Source organism: Ambystoma mexicanum, chromosome 13, assembly GCF_040938575.1.
Source record: "Ambystoma mexicanum isolate Mex_15411 chromosome 13, UKY_AmexF1_1, whole genome shotgun sequence".
Taxonomy (NCBI): domain Eukaryota; kingdom Metazoa; phylum Chordata; class Amphibia; order Caudata; family Ambystomatidae; genus Ambystoma; species Ambystoma mexicanum.
The window spans coordinates 533,763,728-533,782,851 of NC_090938.1; the positions used below are offsets into that span (position 1 = coordinate 533,763,728).

Sequence of the window (19,124 nt, forward strand, 5' to 3'; positions counted from 1 at the left end):
TGATGCATAGCTGAACTTGGTGGCAGGCCCCTGGGCTGCAAGTGCGCCGGTGGGTAGAAGAGGAGAAATAGTGCATAGAACGGCCTAACGGCATGGCAGGACAGGGCCAGACAGGGTAGACCCTGTGCCTTAAGAAAGGGCCTTGAGATGGGAGCCAGCTACCACCTGCCGGCTCCCTTGGTTGGAGTAGATGAATGGAAGTCAATCAATCAGGCGATGCAAGTCGGGCTCAGGCTGCAGATAAAGGAATTAAGAATTGAAAGAAATGGCGGTGGCCATCTTGAAAGGTCTTCATGTGCAATGAGGAAGCACTGCGGAAGCATGCGAATGCATCAGGGGCGCAAGTGGCCAGAGTGCCCAATTTAGTGATAAATTCGGCTGATGGTGAAAAATAAAACGAGGGCATGAGTGCTAAACAATGTGCACTTACCTCCTAGTAGTTCAGTGCGCATCAGGGACGACAGCTTCAGGTGAGGCTAAGCGGATTAATGTTGCTGCCAGCTCTTCTGCAACTGATGAACATCACTAAATGAGCAGCGAAGTCATTCTTCCCAAAATGCATCTGAAATGGGTGCACAAGAGGTCTTTCATCTCTAAACAAAATTGAAGACCTAATGAACATGCTGGGGCTGCAAGTGCAATGGTTTTGCATACCCTTCTGAGGGATCCCCCTTGAATAGAAGGTATACTGGAGCAATCGAATAACCTTATCAAAGATCCCATGCAGGAGACTGTGGTCCTGGGTAAGTATATTTTTCATATGTCACAGCATGTATTAAGTTAGTTGAATATTTTCCTTTGCAGCAAATACGTTTTCTTTATTCTTTTTATTAAATACATTTTCACTTTAATGTATTATATTTCATACGCTTGTTTTATTTTATGTTGTACTATTTGTATTTGCTCTTTGCCTCCATCAAATGACAAGCACTGTAACCTGGGTGGAGTCTTTTCCGTTCCCACTCAGTGAGAGTAAAAGCATTGCTAGTGTCACTGATATACTGTCTTTAAAATCAATGTGTGTAAACGTTTTGCAAGTGGGAGAAAGACGGTGATTGATTACTGGCTGGAAGCTCAGTTCCATTCTCTCATAGTTATACCCCACCCTCTGTGGTCTTGGGCTTTGCAGGAGATTGCTCCACCCAAGAACATTTTGCACATATACATAATTTCCTGTGTGGTGGGATCCTATTTGGCTGAACTGTTCAGTGTGGAATAAAGACAGGATTTAGAGCCCTGTGAACGAACCCCTTTCGAAGGGATTGTGTCCTCCGACGTATTCCTTATCTTTGATAATACGTTTCCAGCTTGCTGGCCTCGGAAATTTTTTCTGTAGAGGGCGCTGCGCGTCGACGTCCGCCGAGTCGATGTCCTTCGACTGCCACCGTATCGGCGCCGACGTCACCATGCCCATAAATAGCCAGGCGCTGCGTCCGTTGCTCAGTTCCGTTTTTCCGCGCTTCGTGGGGCCTCGGAACGTCGTTGCTCAGTTCAGTCAGGTTAACTATCTATTTTTACTCTAATATACCTTATCGTTCTCGATGGCTTCTTCATCAGAGCCCACGATGCCGCGATCCGGCTTCAAGAAATGTCGAGACTGCGGTAAAAAAATGGCAATAACGGATCCACACAGGATCTGCTTATGGTGGTTGGGATCCGAGCACCATTGTTCGGAGTGTGAGGACTGCATGTCCATGACGCGAAAGCCTTGAAGGAGCGCAAAGGGAAGCTCGGGAGAGGTAAGTCAGCCAAAACCTCCTCGAGTTTCGTCGGCTGAGTCGAGGCATTAGTCTCCTCGCCGTCAAACATTCCCATTCTAGATCTCGAAGCAGCTCCCACCATTCGTCGAGATCAAGACACTCAAAAAAGAGACGTCGAAGGTCCCATTCCTCGTTGTCTTCTGTGTCCCCAGAAAGGGTCTCCTGTCCCACTAAACACAGTTCTCAAGCTGAGTGGGAGGAATTCAGAAAGAAAATGTTAAGCGTCTTCGAGAACGCGGCCTCAACCCCCTCGAAGACAGCTGAGGGTGATACCCTGGGTGAAAAACCCAAAAAATCGAAACGCCGCGAGTCGCAGCACCCGGCGAAACATTCAACCCGAGAGGGCCATGAGCCATCGGGTAAGAAGGCACCGTCTTCGACGCCGTCGTCGAAGATTCCTTCAACGCACTAATCGACACCGTTGTCGAAGGGTTCCTCGATGCATCGGTTGATCGACTCGACGCCATTGTCGACGCCGATGAAAGAGAGGAACGAGGCCACTCCACAGCCAACGGTGATTTCAAGGGCCTCCGGCACGACGCCGAGACCGTCGTCGATGCCCTCGAGTAGGATCCCGATCCTCTCGAGTTCTTCGAGACCCCTTCCAGTTTTTTTGACGCCATTTTCGGCGCCTTCAGAGCCTGTTACATTGGTGTCAACGACATCGACGTTTTCTCGTCCAATAACGACGAATTTGGCTCCTTCTCCCTTAGAGATGGGTTTTACTCCATTTCAGAGGTCGGAGTACCCTGGACTTTCTTCAATTTATCAAGAGGGGGAAGATTCTGACCAGGAAACATTCGGGTTACAGAGGGACCGCACTGCCTATTGCAGAGGATTTCACCTCTGAGGAAAGAAGGCTGAAGGACCTACAGGAGTCACTACATGAGGCAAGTGGGCTGGACACGTCCCCCAGAAGTGGAATTTGTTAAGCCAGACCCAGGGGAACATGCCGAAACACCCTATAGAACCCTGATGGCAAGAATTATTGAGTTGATGGGTTGGTCTGCGCCTTCACCTGTTTTTCAACAGGACGACCTAACAGATATATTAGACAAAGGCCCACAGGAGGACCAGGTGGTCCCCTTCCATGCAGCCTTACAAAGGAAAATTGCATCAAATTGGGAAACTCCCGAAGTTATCCCTGCAGTCAATAAAAGATTGTCAACCAAGTATAGGGTAGCGGCTGCTGACCCTGAATACTTATCAAAACACCCGACTCTAGAGAGCCTGGTGGTTCAAGCTGCAACTTCATCTAGCAGTAGGACTGCTTACCCTACTGTCCCACAGGATAGAGATGACAAGAAGTACGACTCTATGGCGAAGAAAGTTTTCTCTGCCTGTAGTATGGCGTTGAAGTCCATCAACGCCACCTGTATGCTCGCCAGGTTCAGTCACACACTATGGGAGTGTGCTTCATCAGCGGCTGACTGCTTACCCGAAGGAGAGGAAAAGGAAGTCTTCCTTAACATTATTAAAGATGGCAAGGATGCCATGTGCGAATCACTTCAAACTGGTATCGATTCCGCTGACAGTATCAGCAGGGCCATGGCGGCAAGTACAACAATCCGCAGGCATGCGTGGTTGCGAAAGTCGGGCTTTGCTCCAGATGTACAGGCCAGACTTTTGAATATGCCCTTTGACGGCTCTTCATTATTCGGGAAAAAGGCTGATGACAGTCTGGAAAAGTTAGACTTCTAAAGCAGCAGCAAAATCTTTAGGAGCTGCTATCCGCCAACCTTCTTTTCGCCCCTCAGGAACCTCTGGAAGAGGAAAGTCCTTTCGCTATTATTCCGCATTCGGGAAAGGCAGAGGACAGCCGGCTCAAAGAGGCCAAAGGAGATCCACCCGAGGTGGACGGGTCAAAAGTACCAAGGTCGCAGCAGCAGCAGGTGCCTCTTTACCCTCGGCATCTGCATCAGCCGCCCCCAAACCACTCTGAGGCCTTTCCACACAATACACCTGTAGGGGGCAGGTTAACTCACCATCTGACGGAATGGCAGGCTATAACGTCAGATGCTTGGACATTGGAAACAGTTGCCCAAGGTTACTGCCTACCCTTTCTACACATTCCTCAGAGTCATCCACCGGGGAACAGCTCTCTGAAAGTTTCAGATCCGCTCCTCTTGCAGGAAATTATAGACCTGCTAGAGAAAGGTGCCATAGAACCGGTACCTGTAGCGGAAAGGAACAAGGGCTGGTACTCCCCCCTACTTTCTCATACCAAAGAAGGACGGAGGACTGAGACCCATCCTGGACTTACGAGAATTGAACATGTTCCTCAGGAAGGACAAGTTCAAGATGGTAACTCTCTCTCAGATCCTTCAGGCCCTCCAGCTCCAGGACTGGCTGGTATCTCTGGACCTTCAGGATGCTTATTTCCATGTGCCAATCCATCTCAAACACAGGAAATACCTGAGGTTCGCAATTGGCGACTCTCATGATCAATTTCAAGTTCTGCCATTTGGGCTGACCTCCGCCCCGAGGGTCTTCACCAAGTTGATGTCGGTAGTGGCGGCGAGTCTGAGGGAAGGGATCCACGTCTACCCCTATCTGGACGACTGGCTGATCAGGGCTGTATCTTCGGAACAGGTCCAGGCCCAGCTAGATTATGTCTGCCACTTCCTTCACAGACTGGGCTTCTCCCTCCATTTAAAAATGTCACAGATGATACCTTCACAGAGACTCCAGTTCATTGGAACGGTCCTGGACACTTCCCTGGGAAAAGCCTCACCACCAGAGGTGAGGGCTCAAGATATTCTACAGATGGTCACCAAGTTTCAAAATGCCCAACGTCTCCCAGCCTTCGACTTTTTGAGGTTGCTAGGCCTCATGGCATCCTGCATCTTCCTTGTGCCAGAGGCTCGCCTGAGAATGAGATCTCTTCAGTGGGCACTGAAGTCAGTGGTCGCAATTCTCAGGGAGAATGACAGATCTCCTCCGGATTCCGGACAAGGTAGCCAGCGACCTTCAATGGTGGGCCTATCCAGAGAACATCTTGAAAGGAGAACTGTTTTGGCAACCATGGCCAGAGATAACAGTAGTCACAGATGCCTCACTCACGGGGTGGGGAGCCCATGCCAACGACTTGACCATCGGCGGTCGTTGGTCTCCATCGGAGTCCAGACTACACATCAACCTATTAGAGCTGAGAGCAACCAGACTAGCGCTGAAAGCTTTCCTGCCATCAGTACAGAGGAGAAATGTCCTGATAATGACGGACAACACGGTGGCCATGCACTACCTCAACAAAAGAGGAGGCGTGGGATCACTGCCACTGTGCAGAGAGGCGATGTAGCTCTGGTTTTGGGCAATCCAAGAAGGAATCTCTCTATCGGCTGTCCACCTAGCCGGAGAGAAGAACTTGACAGCGGATGCTCTGAGCAGGTAGAGCACAGTCTCCCACGAGTGGGAGCTAGCTCAGGAAGTCCTTCAAGAGATCTTCACCCTTTGGGGAACCCCTCAGGTGGATCTGTTCACCACAAGCAACAACAAGAAGTGCGATCTGTTCTGTTCAAGGGAATTTCCCCCGAGAGGAGCTCTAGGAGATGCGTTCGTAGTGGACTGGGAGTTTCCACTACTTTATGCGTTCCCTCCAGTCCCTGTTATTCCTCAAATGATCAGGAGGTTGAGAAGATTCCGGAAAGACATGATCCTAATTGCCCCGGATTGGGCCAGGAGAACGTGGTACCCGGACCTTCTAGATATGTCCATCTGTCCTCCAATCCGTCTTCCACTCAAAGAGAATCTTCTCTCGCAGAAGGTAGGTCAGGTTCTCCATCCAGACACCAAAACCCTCAACCTTCACGCTTGGCTTCTAAAAGGTTGAGGTACAAGGATTGGGATCTCCCTGATGACGTCATGGAGGTGTTGCTTTCGGCCAGAAGACCGGCAACAAAGTCTTTATACCGCTGCCGTTGGAACAAATTTTGCAGCTGGTGTAGGGAAGAGAATATCGACCCTTTTTCATGTGGTACACCAACAGTGTTATCGTTTCTGCTCTACTTGGCAAACTCAGGCCTTCAAGTGGGCACTGTAAAAGGCTATCTTGCAGCGCTTTCTATCTTCAAGCGCACTGCGGAGGAACCATCGTATTTCAAAATTCCTCTAGTGGTACAATTTCTCAAGGGACTTACTAATGTTTACCCTCCAAAACCATTCCAGGTTCCCTTATGGGACTTCAATTTAGTCTTAAACTTCTTAATGGGCACTCCATTCGAACCCCTTCACTCTTGCGCGCTGAGATTTCTCACGCTGAAAACTGTCCTATTGGTAGCACTAACATCTGCTAGGAGGGTGAGCGAACTACAAGCTCTCTCCTGTAAACCCCCACATACAATCTTCCACAAGGACAAGGTTGTCCTACAGGTGAAGCCTAATTTCCTCCCAAAGGTGGTTTCTGAATTTCATATTACTCAGAAAATGACCTTGCCTTCGTTCTACCCTCCTCCCCATCCGGGGAAAGAGGAGGAAAGGCTACATAGGCTGGACCCTAGGCGAGCTCTCGGCTTTTACATCAGCAGAATGGCTAGGATCAGGCAAGCAGACCAACTGTTTGTAGGATACTCTGGTCACAAGTTGGGACTACCCATAACAAAACAAGCCATCTCCAGGTGGATTATTTTGGCCATCCTGGAATGTTGTAGACTAGCAGGGAAAGAGCCACCCCAAAATCTCAGGGCTCATTCAACCAGGGGTATCGCAGCCTCTTCGGCTCTCCAAAGAGGGGTAGCGGTCCGGGACATATGTGCGGTGGCCACATGGTCGTCCGCACATACATTCACAAAATTTTACAATCTGGATTCCTCCACTGCTCAAGAGACCAGATTTGGCAAGGCCGTATTACATTCGGTCCATCCCTAGAGGGATACATAACACTCACTCCCGCCTCCAGTTACATGCCAATGCTATGGGAGTCTATCAAAGATAAGGAATATGTCGGAGGACACAATCCCTTCGAAGAACAAGTTACTTAACTGGTAACGTTCTTTCGACGGGATGTTCCTCCGACGTATTCCTTATCGCCCCTGCCATCCATCCCCGCAGTGATAACTTCCCTTGTGGTTGCAGCTTACTCTTCTTCAAGGTCACTAACCAATTCAGGCATGACTTTTCTTATGCTACAAAACGGAACTGAGCAACGGAAGCAGCGCGTGGCTATTTATGGGCATGGTGACGTCGGCGCCGATACGGTGGCCGTCGACGCGCAGCGCCCTCTACAGAAAGAATTTCCGAGGCCAGCAAGCTGGAAACATATTATCAAAGATAAGGAATACGTCGGAGGAACATCCCTTCGAAAGAACGTTACCAGGTAAGAAGTAACTTGTTCTTCTCCATTGGTCGAAGTGTACGAAAAGAAGTAGTGGAACTATGTTCCCTGCTGGCCTGCCCCCACTGTACACAAACTCCATCATCACGTCCCCTCCCACACACAATACACACCACCAAACAGTTGCACCTGCTGTTTAAGGGAACGTTCTGTGCAGTGCACTGAAAGAGCAAGTTTCAACTCCTTCCTCCACTTTTATTTTAAAACGAAACCATTCTGGAACGATTTCTTTTTAAAAGGAAAGTATAGGAGCTGTAAAGGGTATTTAAAAAAAGTAGAGGAGCACCACTTCCTATCACTTCGACCACTGCCTTTCTCCATTGTGTACCTTCTTTTCTGCATACACTGTGACAAATGAAATGCTTGTTTCTGATTGTCCCTTTTGCTTGACAGGGTTTGAGTGAAGATGTCAGTATCAGCAAGTTCTTTGATGACCCTATGTTGTTGGAGTTGGCCAAGCAGGATGTGGTCCTCAATTACCCCATGTGAAGGAGCAGGACACAAGGAACATTTGCACTGAGGTGTAACGCACATTGCCATTGCTCCTGGACTCTACAGACATTCTTCACAGCTTCTTGCACTGTTACAATCAATGGGGCTTTAACATTTGACAACTTTCCAAATCGTGCAGACAACCGATCTGTTATTCTTTTCATGATGGACAGGCCACAATTACTGCAGTTCCTCTAAGGGGTTTTGACCTGCACGTGAGAGTCCATTCTCCCTCCATCCCAAATGTATTTGCAGCAACTGTTGGAAGCGTGAGAGTCTGAAGTGTGCAAAGGCTTCACAAGATCCACGGATTGTGTGTATAAATTATTCTACTCCTTGAAGGACTCCTGGCTCTACATCAGATATATGTAGGTATTGCGCTCTTCGCAGGTGCCTGTTGCTGGAATTGCGTGGCTTCAAAAGTCTGGAATCCAATGCAAGGTTTGATCGTCACAGGTTCGCAATGACTGCAGACGAAGGGCCAAGTCTATGGGAAATGTGACAAACAGGACTACCAAGAGCATTCCTTATTACAGCTTCCCTTGCAAAAAAAAAAACCGGTGTTAATTTGTAAATAAGACCAGAAAACGTTGTTTTTAATACTTCCACAATGTTCCTGTTTTTGGTGACAATTAAAACTGGATTATGTTTTTCAGGAACGTGTTTTGAAATGGTCTTGCATACTTCAGAACCAGAGCATTGTGCTATCTTAGAACCTTATTTTCTATGTAACAATATGGTATCAAACAGTCATCTACCAGTAGCCATGGTTTCAAAGCAAACGGTGGCCTTTTTCCTATTCACAGAGGCGAACAGTGGTGGGGACTATCTTAAAATAACCAGACATGCTCCAGGTCCAGAATATGGTGTTCGATCTGTTCTGTTATGTGTGTCCCATGGATCTGCAGGGTTTGGTTTACATGCTGTCCGAGCTAGGTTTAGCAGGTATAGATAGTCCAGTTCACAAGTGTAGCAATCGGAGCGGCTGTGCATGAATTAACTTGTTGGCACAGCTCTGCGATTTTTTTTTTTTTTTTACAGATAGTTTGTCGCACTTTAGCACAGATTCGTGGTTAGGTTTAACCTTTTGGCATAGTTGTGTGTTTGGACAGTGGATACTCCATTTCTGGTTTCGCACAGGTATCTGCAGGTTTGGGTTTAGATTGATACCTGTTTTTAGGAGCAGTTATTTTTGTATTTATTTAACAGGAGCTTGAGAGATTTGAGCAGAAATACTGTAACAAAAACCAAAAGCAGAGAAAAGTCAGTGCTTTACTTGGGGTAGTGGTGGTAGAGGGGAATGTAATGATTCAGGAAATGTAGATGAGTAAAATACAGTGAGGACATCTACTGGGCACAGCACAGACTGACAACATAAATAATATAGTTATGCATATTGCCATATCAAAATATATAGTGGCACAAAGAATGAGAACATCTGTGGAGAGAAGACGATCATTGTGACTCTGCGGTGTGTTTGGACTGCGTGTCCTCTTTGGGAGAAGAGATGTAGTTTCAGGAATTATTTGAAAGCGGGAGTAGTGGTGATAGTTTTAATATATGTGAGGGAATTCAAATTAACTGGGACAATGGGATGAAAAGTGTGCGTGCATGAGGGCGGCACATAGTGGTGGACACCAATGTTGGGCAGGGCGCTGAAGGGCTGTGTGGGAGGTGGGGAGTTGCGGGGTAACTAAGTTGGACTTGTATGGGGAGGGATGAAGGCCATTCTAGTGTTGCAGAGGACTGTAGGTTAGCATAGTATTGAGGAATTTCTGAGTGTTCTACAATAACGTGAAACCAGAACAAGGTACTGACAGCCAAGTGTTTGGGGGCAGTCGTAGTTCTAGAGTTGTGTGAGCTTTTCAGATCAGCAAAGAGCTGAAAGAGGGATGTGTGGCATGGTCGTAAAATAGCATGGCACTGCAAGTCAGGATTAAGATCTTGATATGTTGCCTTTTTTACCAGAACTATGCTGCAGGACAAGATGGTGTGGTTAATTTTGATGTGTGTGAATAAGCTTGAATGGCAAGGTGGGCGTTCGTTTGGAGCACATTAAAAGAAGTACAAGTACCAACATTTTGGAATTGCAAAGCAGGTAGAGCCGGGCTTGGAGGTGGTTTATTGATCGTTCACTAGTGCCTTGATTCTTTTCTCACCATTGCACAAAATTACATTCATACACTAGGTTACTGGCCTCTGATCGTGTGCTCTACAGATGGTATCTTTGTGAGATGCAGGAAGTGAATAAGTTAGTTGGTCTCTGTTCCTACAAGACCACTATGCTACACGCTTCAGTAATGGATGGAAGGTACCCTGATCTTGGTGGCAATATGTGGCAAATGGTAAACGCAGATCAATCCAGGTTAATTACAAAAGCAGAGGTTCTTGGACAATCCCAGAGCAGTTTCTGAAAGAAATTCATAGACACTATTCCGCATACTGCTCTTCAGTGGGTCAAGGAGTTTTGCATGTTGCACCCGAAAAGCAAGCCTTAACTGTTGTGGCTGACCATGAGAAATATGTAAAAAGAAGAGCTCTCTAGATTATTCCGGGTGGGATTATTCCCTCCCACCCGGAATAATCTAGGGAGCTCCTTGTACACTCCTAGAACTGTGGTTTTAAAAAAAAAAAAGCTCCCTTGAAACCTCAAAGATGGGTGGAACCCAGAATGCCAGGTTTAGACTCCCCATTAGCACGGAGTGTAAGGTACTGCTCCTTTGATTCCTCAGCACGGAGAAGGAAGAGCTCCCTGTACACCCCCAAAACAGTATAAAAACAAAGTTATAGCTTTTTGGACATCCCAGTGTGTGAGAAAGGTGGGTTCTTTGGACACCCAAAGAATATTTGAAAAAGAATTAACGTGGCCGGGGCACCTCAAAAACAGGGTGGGTGATGAAACTCTCCTGGATACATCAAGAGCAGTATGTTGAAAGTAGAGCTTCCCAATTCCTCTGTTTATCAAGGTCAAGCTCACAAAGAATGAGAACTGTGGAGAGAAGGCATTCATTGTGGCAGTGTGGTGTGTTAAGACAGTGCGTCTCCTTTGGGAGAAGAGATGTAGTTTCGGGAATTATTTGAAAGCGCAAGTAGTGGTGGTAGTTTTAATATATGTGAGGAGGGAATTCGAATGTACTGGGGTGATGAGATGAAAAGATTGCCAGCGTGAGGCGGCACATGGAGTGGTGAACACCAAAGTTGAGCAGGGCGCTGAAGGGTTGTGCGCGAGGTGCAGGTAACTAAGTTAGACTACTATGGGGAGGGATGAAGGCCATTCTAGCGTTGCAGAGCACTGTAGGTAAGCATAGTATTGAGGGATTTATGAGTGTTCTAGAATAACACGAAACTGTAGATCAGGACAAGGTGCAGACAGCCAAGTGTTTGGGGCAGTTGTCGTTCTAGAATTGTGTGAGCTTTTCAGATCAGCAAAGAACTGAAAGAGGGGTGTGTGGGATGGTCATAAATAGCATGGCACTTTGCCATAGAAACCCCAAGAAATGTGTAAAAATGAACGTGGATTCTGAAAGGAGAAAAGCATGACTTCTTTTGCACGTGCGTTTGGTTTCAGTACACCCCAAGAGCAAATTGTGAAAGTCAGAAATGTTTTGACATGGAAAATAGGTAACTGTAAGGGTGTCAAAGAAGGAAGGTGGCATGCTGGTTGGCAAAAACATGTCTTTGTGAGAAAAGAAACCCTCACTATCTGTATCTTCTAAGAGGGGTTTCCCTGTTTCAAACTAGTACTAAAAATGGGCTGTCAAAACGTCTGTTGAAATCAAACTCCCCTGTCCTGTGTCACAACCTACTTCTATCCCTTATGCTAAAACTAAAGAATAAGTCAGTTCCTTTTCAGGAGAATGACTCCCTTCTCCTGGTAGGTGGGTAGTATTCCCAGAAATGTTCTTTGGCAAAAACGGTGCCTGTGGGAATGACTTCTTTCTGCTGGCTTTTGGTTCCAACAAACCTTTACAACAGTCAACTTTCGGAACCAGGAGAATGACTCCCTTCTCCTAGTAGTGGTTCACTCCCAATATAGTTAATACCAAAGGCAGAGGGAATGTCTTCTGTTCCCCTGGCGTCTCTTTAAAAAATGACTTGCAATATCTTAAACTTTCAGGACTAGGAGAATGACTCCCTCAGTCGACTTTTCCCTTCCACTGCTATGAGGATGCTTAATATAATTCTGTCTGGGTCCCACACCCTTCTCTGATGGTCAGTGGGCTTGTTGCGGCCGAGTCTTGAAAGGTGTCCACGGGAGCTGCTGAACCCTGACAGACCCACAAGAGTGTGAGGCACTCGACCTTAGAATTCACTGGTGCCTCTGGAAATCTGTAGCGGAAACAAAGACGCCTTATACAATCCTCATTAACCAAACAGTTTGCATGCAAGAACTAGATTAACATTTCTTATGTAAAGTGTGCTCTGTTTTACCTGTTCACCCTCAGCTGATGGCCTTGAGGGATGCCAACTAAAGCGTAAGAAATTTTTCAGACCATAACAGTTTCAACTGAAATGTCCTACAAAAATAGACCATAGAAACCTCTACAGCTTCCTAGTTGAGTATTCAGATTTCCTCTGTCTGTACTCCTGCCAGCAGCTGCTGTTTCGATTTGGTCATTTAATTGCTCAGATCCTTTTCTGTTTACACCTTTTGCTTCACTTGTGGAGGTTTAAATTTAACTACAGATTCAAAGGTCTATTATTCGAACTTTCCTGCTTTGGAGGCTATACTTCATTGAGTTCAGTGCTGTCTCAAAAGAACCGCGCTGTCTCCTGTCTCCAAGTAGGTTCAGAACAAGTCGCAGTGCATCCCGGGCACCCGGGCAACCAGAACACTTAAAGGTACAGGCCGCATTTGACCTAGGTTCTATAATGAGTTCATGCCAGGATAAACTGGGTACTTGTTGCCTTGATCCTTTATATCCATGCGCTGCTTCTGAATTGCTGCGCCTAAACTTTATATTCGAGGGGATTGTGTCTCTGACGTATTCCACATCTATGTCAGTAATGACCACAGCTGTGCTGCTTCAGAATTTTTTTAGGCGTCGTACGCTGTCCCTCAAGGGTCGACGTCACTGGATGTTATATATAGGACGCACGGTGCCCATAGCCTCAGTTCCATTTTTTCCGTGAACGTGTTCGCTTCGGAATCTCGGCGCGCTCGGTTCTTCTACTTTGATTGCAAGGTCTTAGTCTTCTTCTACTCCGAAGTTGGGCTTTAAAAAGTGTCGGGACTGCGGTTCCAAAATGTCCATCACGGACCTGCACGACATCTGCCTCTGGTGCCTCGGCGAAAGCCACGCCGATGACTGCGATGATTGCCAGTTCCTGACATCGAAGGCCGTGCGGGAGAAATTAACGGTAGGTAGGGTATCTAAAACCCGTAAATCGAAATCTGCTGGGCCTTCGACTGACGACTCGAGGGGCGAGTCTGCGCATCGGCGTAAGTCCAGGGTGTCTCGGAGGGGTTCCCACCATTCCTCTGCCTCTTCTAGGCATTCTCGGAAGCGCCATCACCGGTCGCCTTCCCCGTCCTCGTCGGAGGACTCTTACAGACGGCGGGTGACTTGTCCCAACAAGTATTCATCGCCGGCCGAATGGGACTCATTCCGCCAGCAGATGATGGCGATTTTCGAATCGCAAGGCACTGTTCCGTCCGCGCCTTCGAGAGAAGCCGGCAAGGAACGAGCTAGAGCTGCCACTCGCACGCCTTCAGGCTCGGGTGGTCGGCACGATCATCGGGAGCCGCCGAGGTCCCGATCGGACAAGGTTGATCGCCATAGCCGTGCCAGATCCAGGTCCCGGTCCGCGACGCCCTCGAGACCGTCGGAACCTGTGAGGCCTTCCAAGAAGGCATCGATGCCATCGGCGCTGTGTCCGTCGAGGGACTCTCTCGAGGCTCCAGTCTTGAAGCTGTTGTCGAAGTCATCGGCGTCTCGGTCGACATCGACGCCGATTCCATCGGCGCCCTCAGCGCCTTTTGAGGAGAATTTGCCGGAGGTGCCCCGGAGGGCTGTGGAAACTCTGAGGAAGGCTCTCAGTAAGTCAGTGAGGCTTGTTGTTGAGCCCTTCTCTGTTCCTCCACCCAGGATGGATTTATTCCAACCTTTGGATTACATTTCAGAGGTGGAAGAAGGGTCTGATGAGGAGGTGGTGGTGCCTCATGATGTCACTGATGACCTGTTGTCTGGTCACAGTCAAATGGAAGACCTCCGTCAGTCCTTACATGAAGCCAGAGGGCTTGACACCTCTCCGGAGGTTGAGTTTCTCAGGCCTGAGCCTGGTACGCATGCCAAATCCTTGTATAGGCGTCTCATGTCGAGGGTGACTGAGTACTTTGGGTGGTCTGCTCCATCTGTTGATTTTCTTCAGGATGATCTGACGGATATCCTGGACCAAGTCCACCCACTGACCCGGTGTTGCCATTTCATATGGCTTTGCAAAGAAGGGTGGTGGTGGCTTGGACTGCTCGGGAGAGTCTCCCGGCAGTGAATGAGTTGCTTACAAAAAAATACCGTCCAGCCAGTGGTGACCCCTGCTGCTTGTCAATGCACCCTACTCTGGAGAGTTTGGTTGGGCGAAGAAGGTATTTTCTTCTGGGGGTATGGCTTTGAAGGCAGCCAACTCCGTTTGTGCCTTGGCAAGGTTCACTCACACTCTGTGGAAATGTGCATCTTTGGCGGCTGAGCATATTCCCGAAGGGGAAGAACGGCATGGTTTTGTAGCCCTAGTGCAAGACTGCAAGGATGCCATGTGTGAATCCGTTCAGTCGGGTCTGGACATGGCAGACTGTGTAAACCCGTGCATGGCTGCGGCACCGTGATACGCAGGTTTGCATGGTTGCGGAAGTCACGGTTTGCTCCTGAAGTGCAATCCCGGCTTCTCAACATGCCCTTTGATGGTGTCCATCTTTTTGGCAGCAAGGCTGACTCGAGTCGAGTCAGCAAGTCCCAGAAGTCTCACTTTGCCGCGGGAGACTCGTCTGTTGTGCTCTCCTTGAATTGGAATTTTTCTGCATTTACTGGACTCCGACGCCCAGAAGGCTTTGTTCCTCATTTCAGAGGCGGGACTTACATAAAGGCTGCTGCGCGCTCACCGCGCGCGTGCACCCAGCAAGTCCCAGAAGTCCTGCTTTGCCGTGGGAGACTAGTCTGTTGTGCTCTCCTCGAATTGGAATTTTTCTGCATTTACTGGACTCCGACGCCCAGAAGGTGAACTTTTCTAACGGACTGTGTACACAGTAGTTATACATATATAGTATCACTTTACTGATACTTTTTTCTGTTTTTTTAGGCTTTGTTCCTCATTTCAGAGGCGGGACTTACATAAGGGCTGCTGCGCGCGCACCCAGCAAGACCCAGAAGTCCCGCTTTGCCGCTTCACCGCGTTCGTCGCGGTAGGTGGCGTTCTTATCCCCTCTTTTACCTTTTTTCTGTATTAACTTGCCACAATTACGCCTTCTTTACTATTTCGTTTTTTGGATTTTTGGTAAAAAATGAAGCGAGGCATTTCTACCTTAAAAACAGGGATGCCTCCTATTACAGCATCTCACTACTCCAATGGTGAAAAGTCACCTGTGGCTAAAAGAAAACCTTGCCTGAGTTCCACACCTCGAGCAGGCAATCCAAATATAAAAGGGAAAACAAGAGCCGAAATTCTTCTTGGCATGGATATTCGACCCTTTTGTAGTAATCAAAGCGCGGTTTCATCCGTGGAAACTGAAAATGGAAACATCAAACTATCAGCATGTGGTCAGGAAGTCCAAAGTTCCCTTGTGCCACAAAAGGACTCACAAAATGGACATTCAGCCAGGAATCTTTTGGTGAATGACAAAAACGAAGACATGGTAAAATCCGGCTTTGTGACCCCAGAAATCGTCTCCTTTGCAAATGAAAATGTATCTTTGTCTGATAGTATTTTGCAAAAAAATATATTCACTGGTATTGTCGTTCCTTCTATTGTAACGCCAGATAAGCATGCTACTTCCATTAGAAACTCAAATACAAAAAGTGCAATTTCCGGTGACATGCCGGTAATAGACCTTAATTCAAACGATACTGCTTTTTCCACGCATACACTCTCTGACAATCTGTCCAAATCTCCCATCCTATTTACCAACATCAGTGCTGCGAATTCCGTAGCAAATTTGTCTTTCAGTGCCCCTACCCCGCGCAAAGTAAATTCTCATGGCAATCCTGATTTGGGCCCAACAGAATCAGAGTGTTCAAACTGGAAGAGCCTTGACCTCGATGAACTCAGCGATTTTGGCTTTAGCCAAACTGTTTGAGGTCCTAGCCACAAAGGCTGATCTACACTCCAACCAACTGAATCAAGTTTTGGCAGAGCATCTTACACTTGCCAACAAACTAGAAAGTTTGAGATTACCTTATGGCCTTTCTAAAATCAGGAGGTCCATAGCTTCTCATCAGACCTCTCCTTTGCCGACTACCCCATTAAAAGAATACCATACCATTCCGTGCTTTCCTAACCCCATCATGGATCTTATGAGTGTTGGACATAACTCTTCTCCAGTTCAGCAAATAAAATCAATGAAACCAATGTATCCCTTATTTGATGGCAAACTAAATTCGTGTGACATCACTAAAGGGGATTTTAATAAGCCCCCCTGTCAAAAAATCCAAAAACATCAAATCTGTGGCCAACGCGGTAGGCAAACCAAAGTATTTGTTAAAAATCTATCTATACCTGCCGCTACTACTATTGCTGCAGCTAAACTAGTTGCAAAAAAATATGCTATGCAGTCTCTGAACCGGAAAGAGAGGGTATTGTCAGTGCCAGTGGAGCATAGCCCGCTAAATGATTTAATAAGAGTGGCGACTGACATGTCCAAAAATACACTCTTGAATCAGACAACTAATGATTTGGCACATAAAGCAGATTTGTCTAAGGGCCTTGCAGATAATGATATACAACTAGAAGAACTAAGAAAAGCTATTGATGATTACATGACATCCAATTCCACTACCAAAAAGTTGATCTTTGCTCCGTCTCAGTCTCTGCCCATAAAAGAATCTCTTGTTCCGCTGCCGCAGCATGTGCAAAAATTTCCACAACATTTCGCAAATGCTGTTGCTCCTCAAGCTATTTTACAGACTTGTCCAGCGCAACACTTGCAAACTGCGCCTCTAAAAGTTGTCAATGCGCCTTTACCTCGAAGTACTTCTCAAGTGTCTGTACAGTCCACTGCTATTGGCTCTGTGGCTGAAAATAATACTACCAAAGACATAGAAAAACTGATTCACACCTCCTTGAATAAGTTCTTTGAGAATGCTGCCTTTGTGAAACCTAATTTTGCTAGTGTACCCTTGCAAATGCCTAAAGCTGTGCCTCCGCCACAAAAATCTAAACCTCTGAGTGGCGGCCTTAAACGACCAGCGATTCATGCTCTAACGCTTACTTGTATGCCTGTTCCAGCCAAACAGTATAAGCTTAATCGTGCCTCCATTCTCACAATCTTTAGCGAAATTCCTGCATTAGATGACATCGGCTCTATAGACATCGAGCTTGTGGAATTTATCAACAAGGGCAATTGCTCATCTGTAAATATCTGGATAAACTCGCGACTTGTGGTAAACTCTATCTGGGCTGTTAAACAACAACTCTCTAATCTGGGTTTTTTGCTTCACACTATGTCAGAGACATCAAACTCGTCTTCAATTCATCCTGAGGTTTCCCCTTGTATTCAATCAGTAAACAAATCACAGGCTGTGACCTCACATACTTGTTTGTGTGACTCCAAGAGTAACCAATGCTAGCTTCACAATCTCACAATTTGCTCTTTGGTCTTTGTTAGTTGGAATTCAAGAGGACATGCGCATCTGCTAAACAACAATAATGCACAGCTTTTGGGTCATGATGTCATCATGTTGCAAGAAACGTGGCTTACCACTGTACCATCTTGGAACAACTATGATGTGCTTTTGAATCCAGCTGAAATGGGTTGCCGGGGGTGTCCCACTTCGGGACTGTTAACTGCGGTGAAGCAATCCTCTTTGCTAAAAATTGAAGCATGGTTTTATCCTAACGCTTTTTTACAAATGTCCAAAATCATGGCTAACAATTTCTCATGTGCTGTGATAAATGTTTATTGGAATCCTCTGGGAATTGCTGATAATGGTTTTCTAAATTCTGTGACCAAGGCCCTGGACATAGTCTTGCTCGAGGGCTTCACTGATTTTATTTTATTGGCTGGTGATTTAAACTTGCATTGTCTGAGTCCCCCATGTAACTCTGAAAATCTTTGCATACAAAAGTGGACGAGTTTATTTCAATCTCGTAATCTGTTTATGCTAAATGGAACTTTTCCTCAGGATATACCACCCAGAGCTACTTGGCACCGTGGTCGAAGTCAAGGTATCATTGATTTTATGTATGTAAATGCATGTTTCTTAAATAATATCACAGCATTTGAAATAACTGGTACAGAAGCTAGCGACCATAATATTTTAAATATGATGTGCTCCTCAAAATCTGTTACATCAAATTTGGAACCTTCAAATACAATAGATCCCATTAAAGTCAATCCTGCGAGGAACAGATTGAAATGGTCGGAAAAATCACTTATAGCCTTTAGAGATCACTATCAAGCAAAATTGAATAAACGAAAAGGGAGCTCTTTGCCGGGTGATGTTGTTTACCATGACTTAATGCAAGTGTTCCAATCAAACTCTTCCTTCCATAAACAGACACCTTCTCTCCATTTACCTGATCAGGAAATTAGAGTAAAAAAAGCCACCATGCGAGCAGATAGGAGAGCTGCCCTTAAGCTACCACCAGACATGCGTGCTCCTGTTTTATCCCAAATCAGAACAAAGTACAGGAATTGGATTAGGGGCATGAGGGCAAAACTATATCAATCCGATGGTTACTCTATGTTAAAGGCTTTAGCTGCAAAGAATTCGGCTCAATCTTGGACTATTATTACCCAATCTACAGCGGGGCATCAGGTGGCTGTCCAAGCAAATGATGTGACGGAGTCTATGTGGATCCAGCACTATTCAACTCTATTTGCTGAGCCCCCCCCCCTATTGGAGATTTAGCCAATTTAGAGGTCCTACCGCCGTTTCATTTGGTCTTTGATAGAGATGATATAATGTATTTCATAAAACGGGCAAGCAATTCTAGAGCCCCTGGCCCTGATGGCTTGGCTAATGCACATCTCAAACAATTTCCGGACATTTGGGCAGATATTTTGTATCTCCTGTTTGAGTCTACCAATGCCTCACAGAGCATTCCTATATCATGGAAGCAGGCTATTGTCATCCCAATTTATAAGAAGGGGGATCGAGCCAATCCTGCCAGCTATCGGCCCATCTCCCTTCTTGATGTGCCGGGTAAAATCTATTCACGTTTAATTCTTAGAGAATTGAAAAATTGGTCGAAGAAATGCTCAAAAATGGATCCTTTACAATCAGCCTTTGTTTCCGGCCTTGGCACCTTACCTAACATGATTGCATTAAATATGCTCAATTCCCAATATGCAGCCCGAAAACAATCCTTATATTTTGCCTTCATTGATTTTC

General features: G+C 46.5%; 1 protein-coding gene across 1 annotated transcript in view; it reads left to right on the forward strand.

Annotated features, from left to right (window-relative positions):
• The window catches only part of EFTUD2 (elongation factor Tu GTP binding domain containing 2), a 511,582-nt gene extending 503,342 nt beyond the window's left edge, over nt 1-8,240 (forward strand). Inside the window, exon 28 of the mRNA XM_069634260.1 lies at nt 7,483-8,240. Within this exon, the coding sequence (XP_069490361.1) occupies nt 7,483-7,578 (96 nt within the window). The 3' untranslated portion in view covers nt 7,579-8,240. The remainder of the gene's footprint in view (nt 1-7,482) is intronic.
• The last annotated feature ends 10,884 nt before the right edge of the window (nt 8,241-19,124 follow it).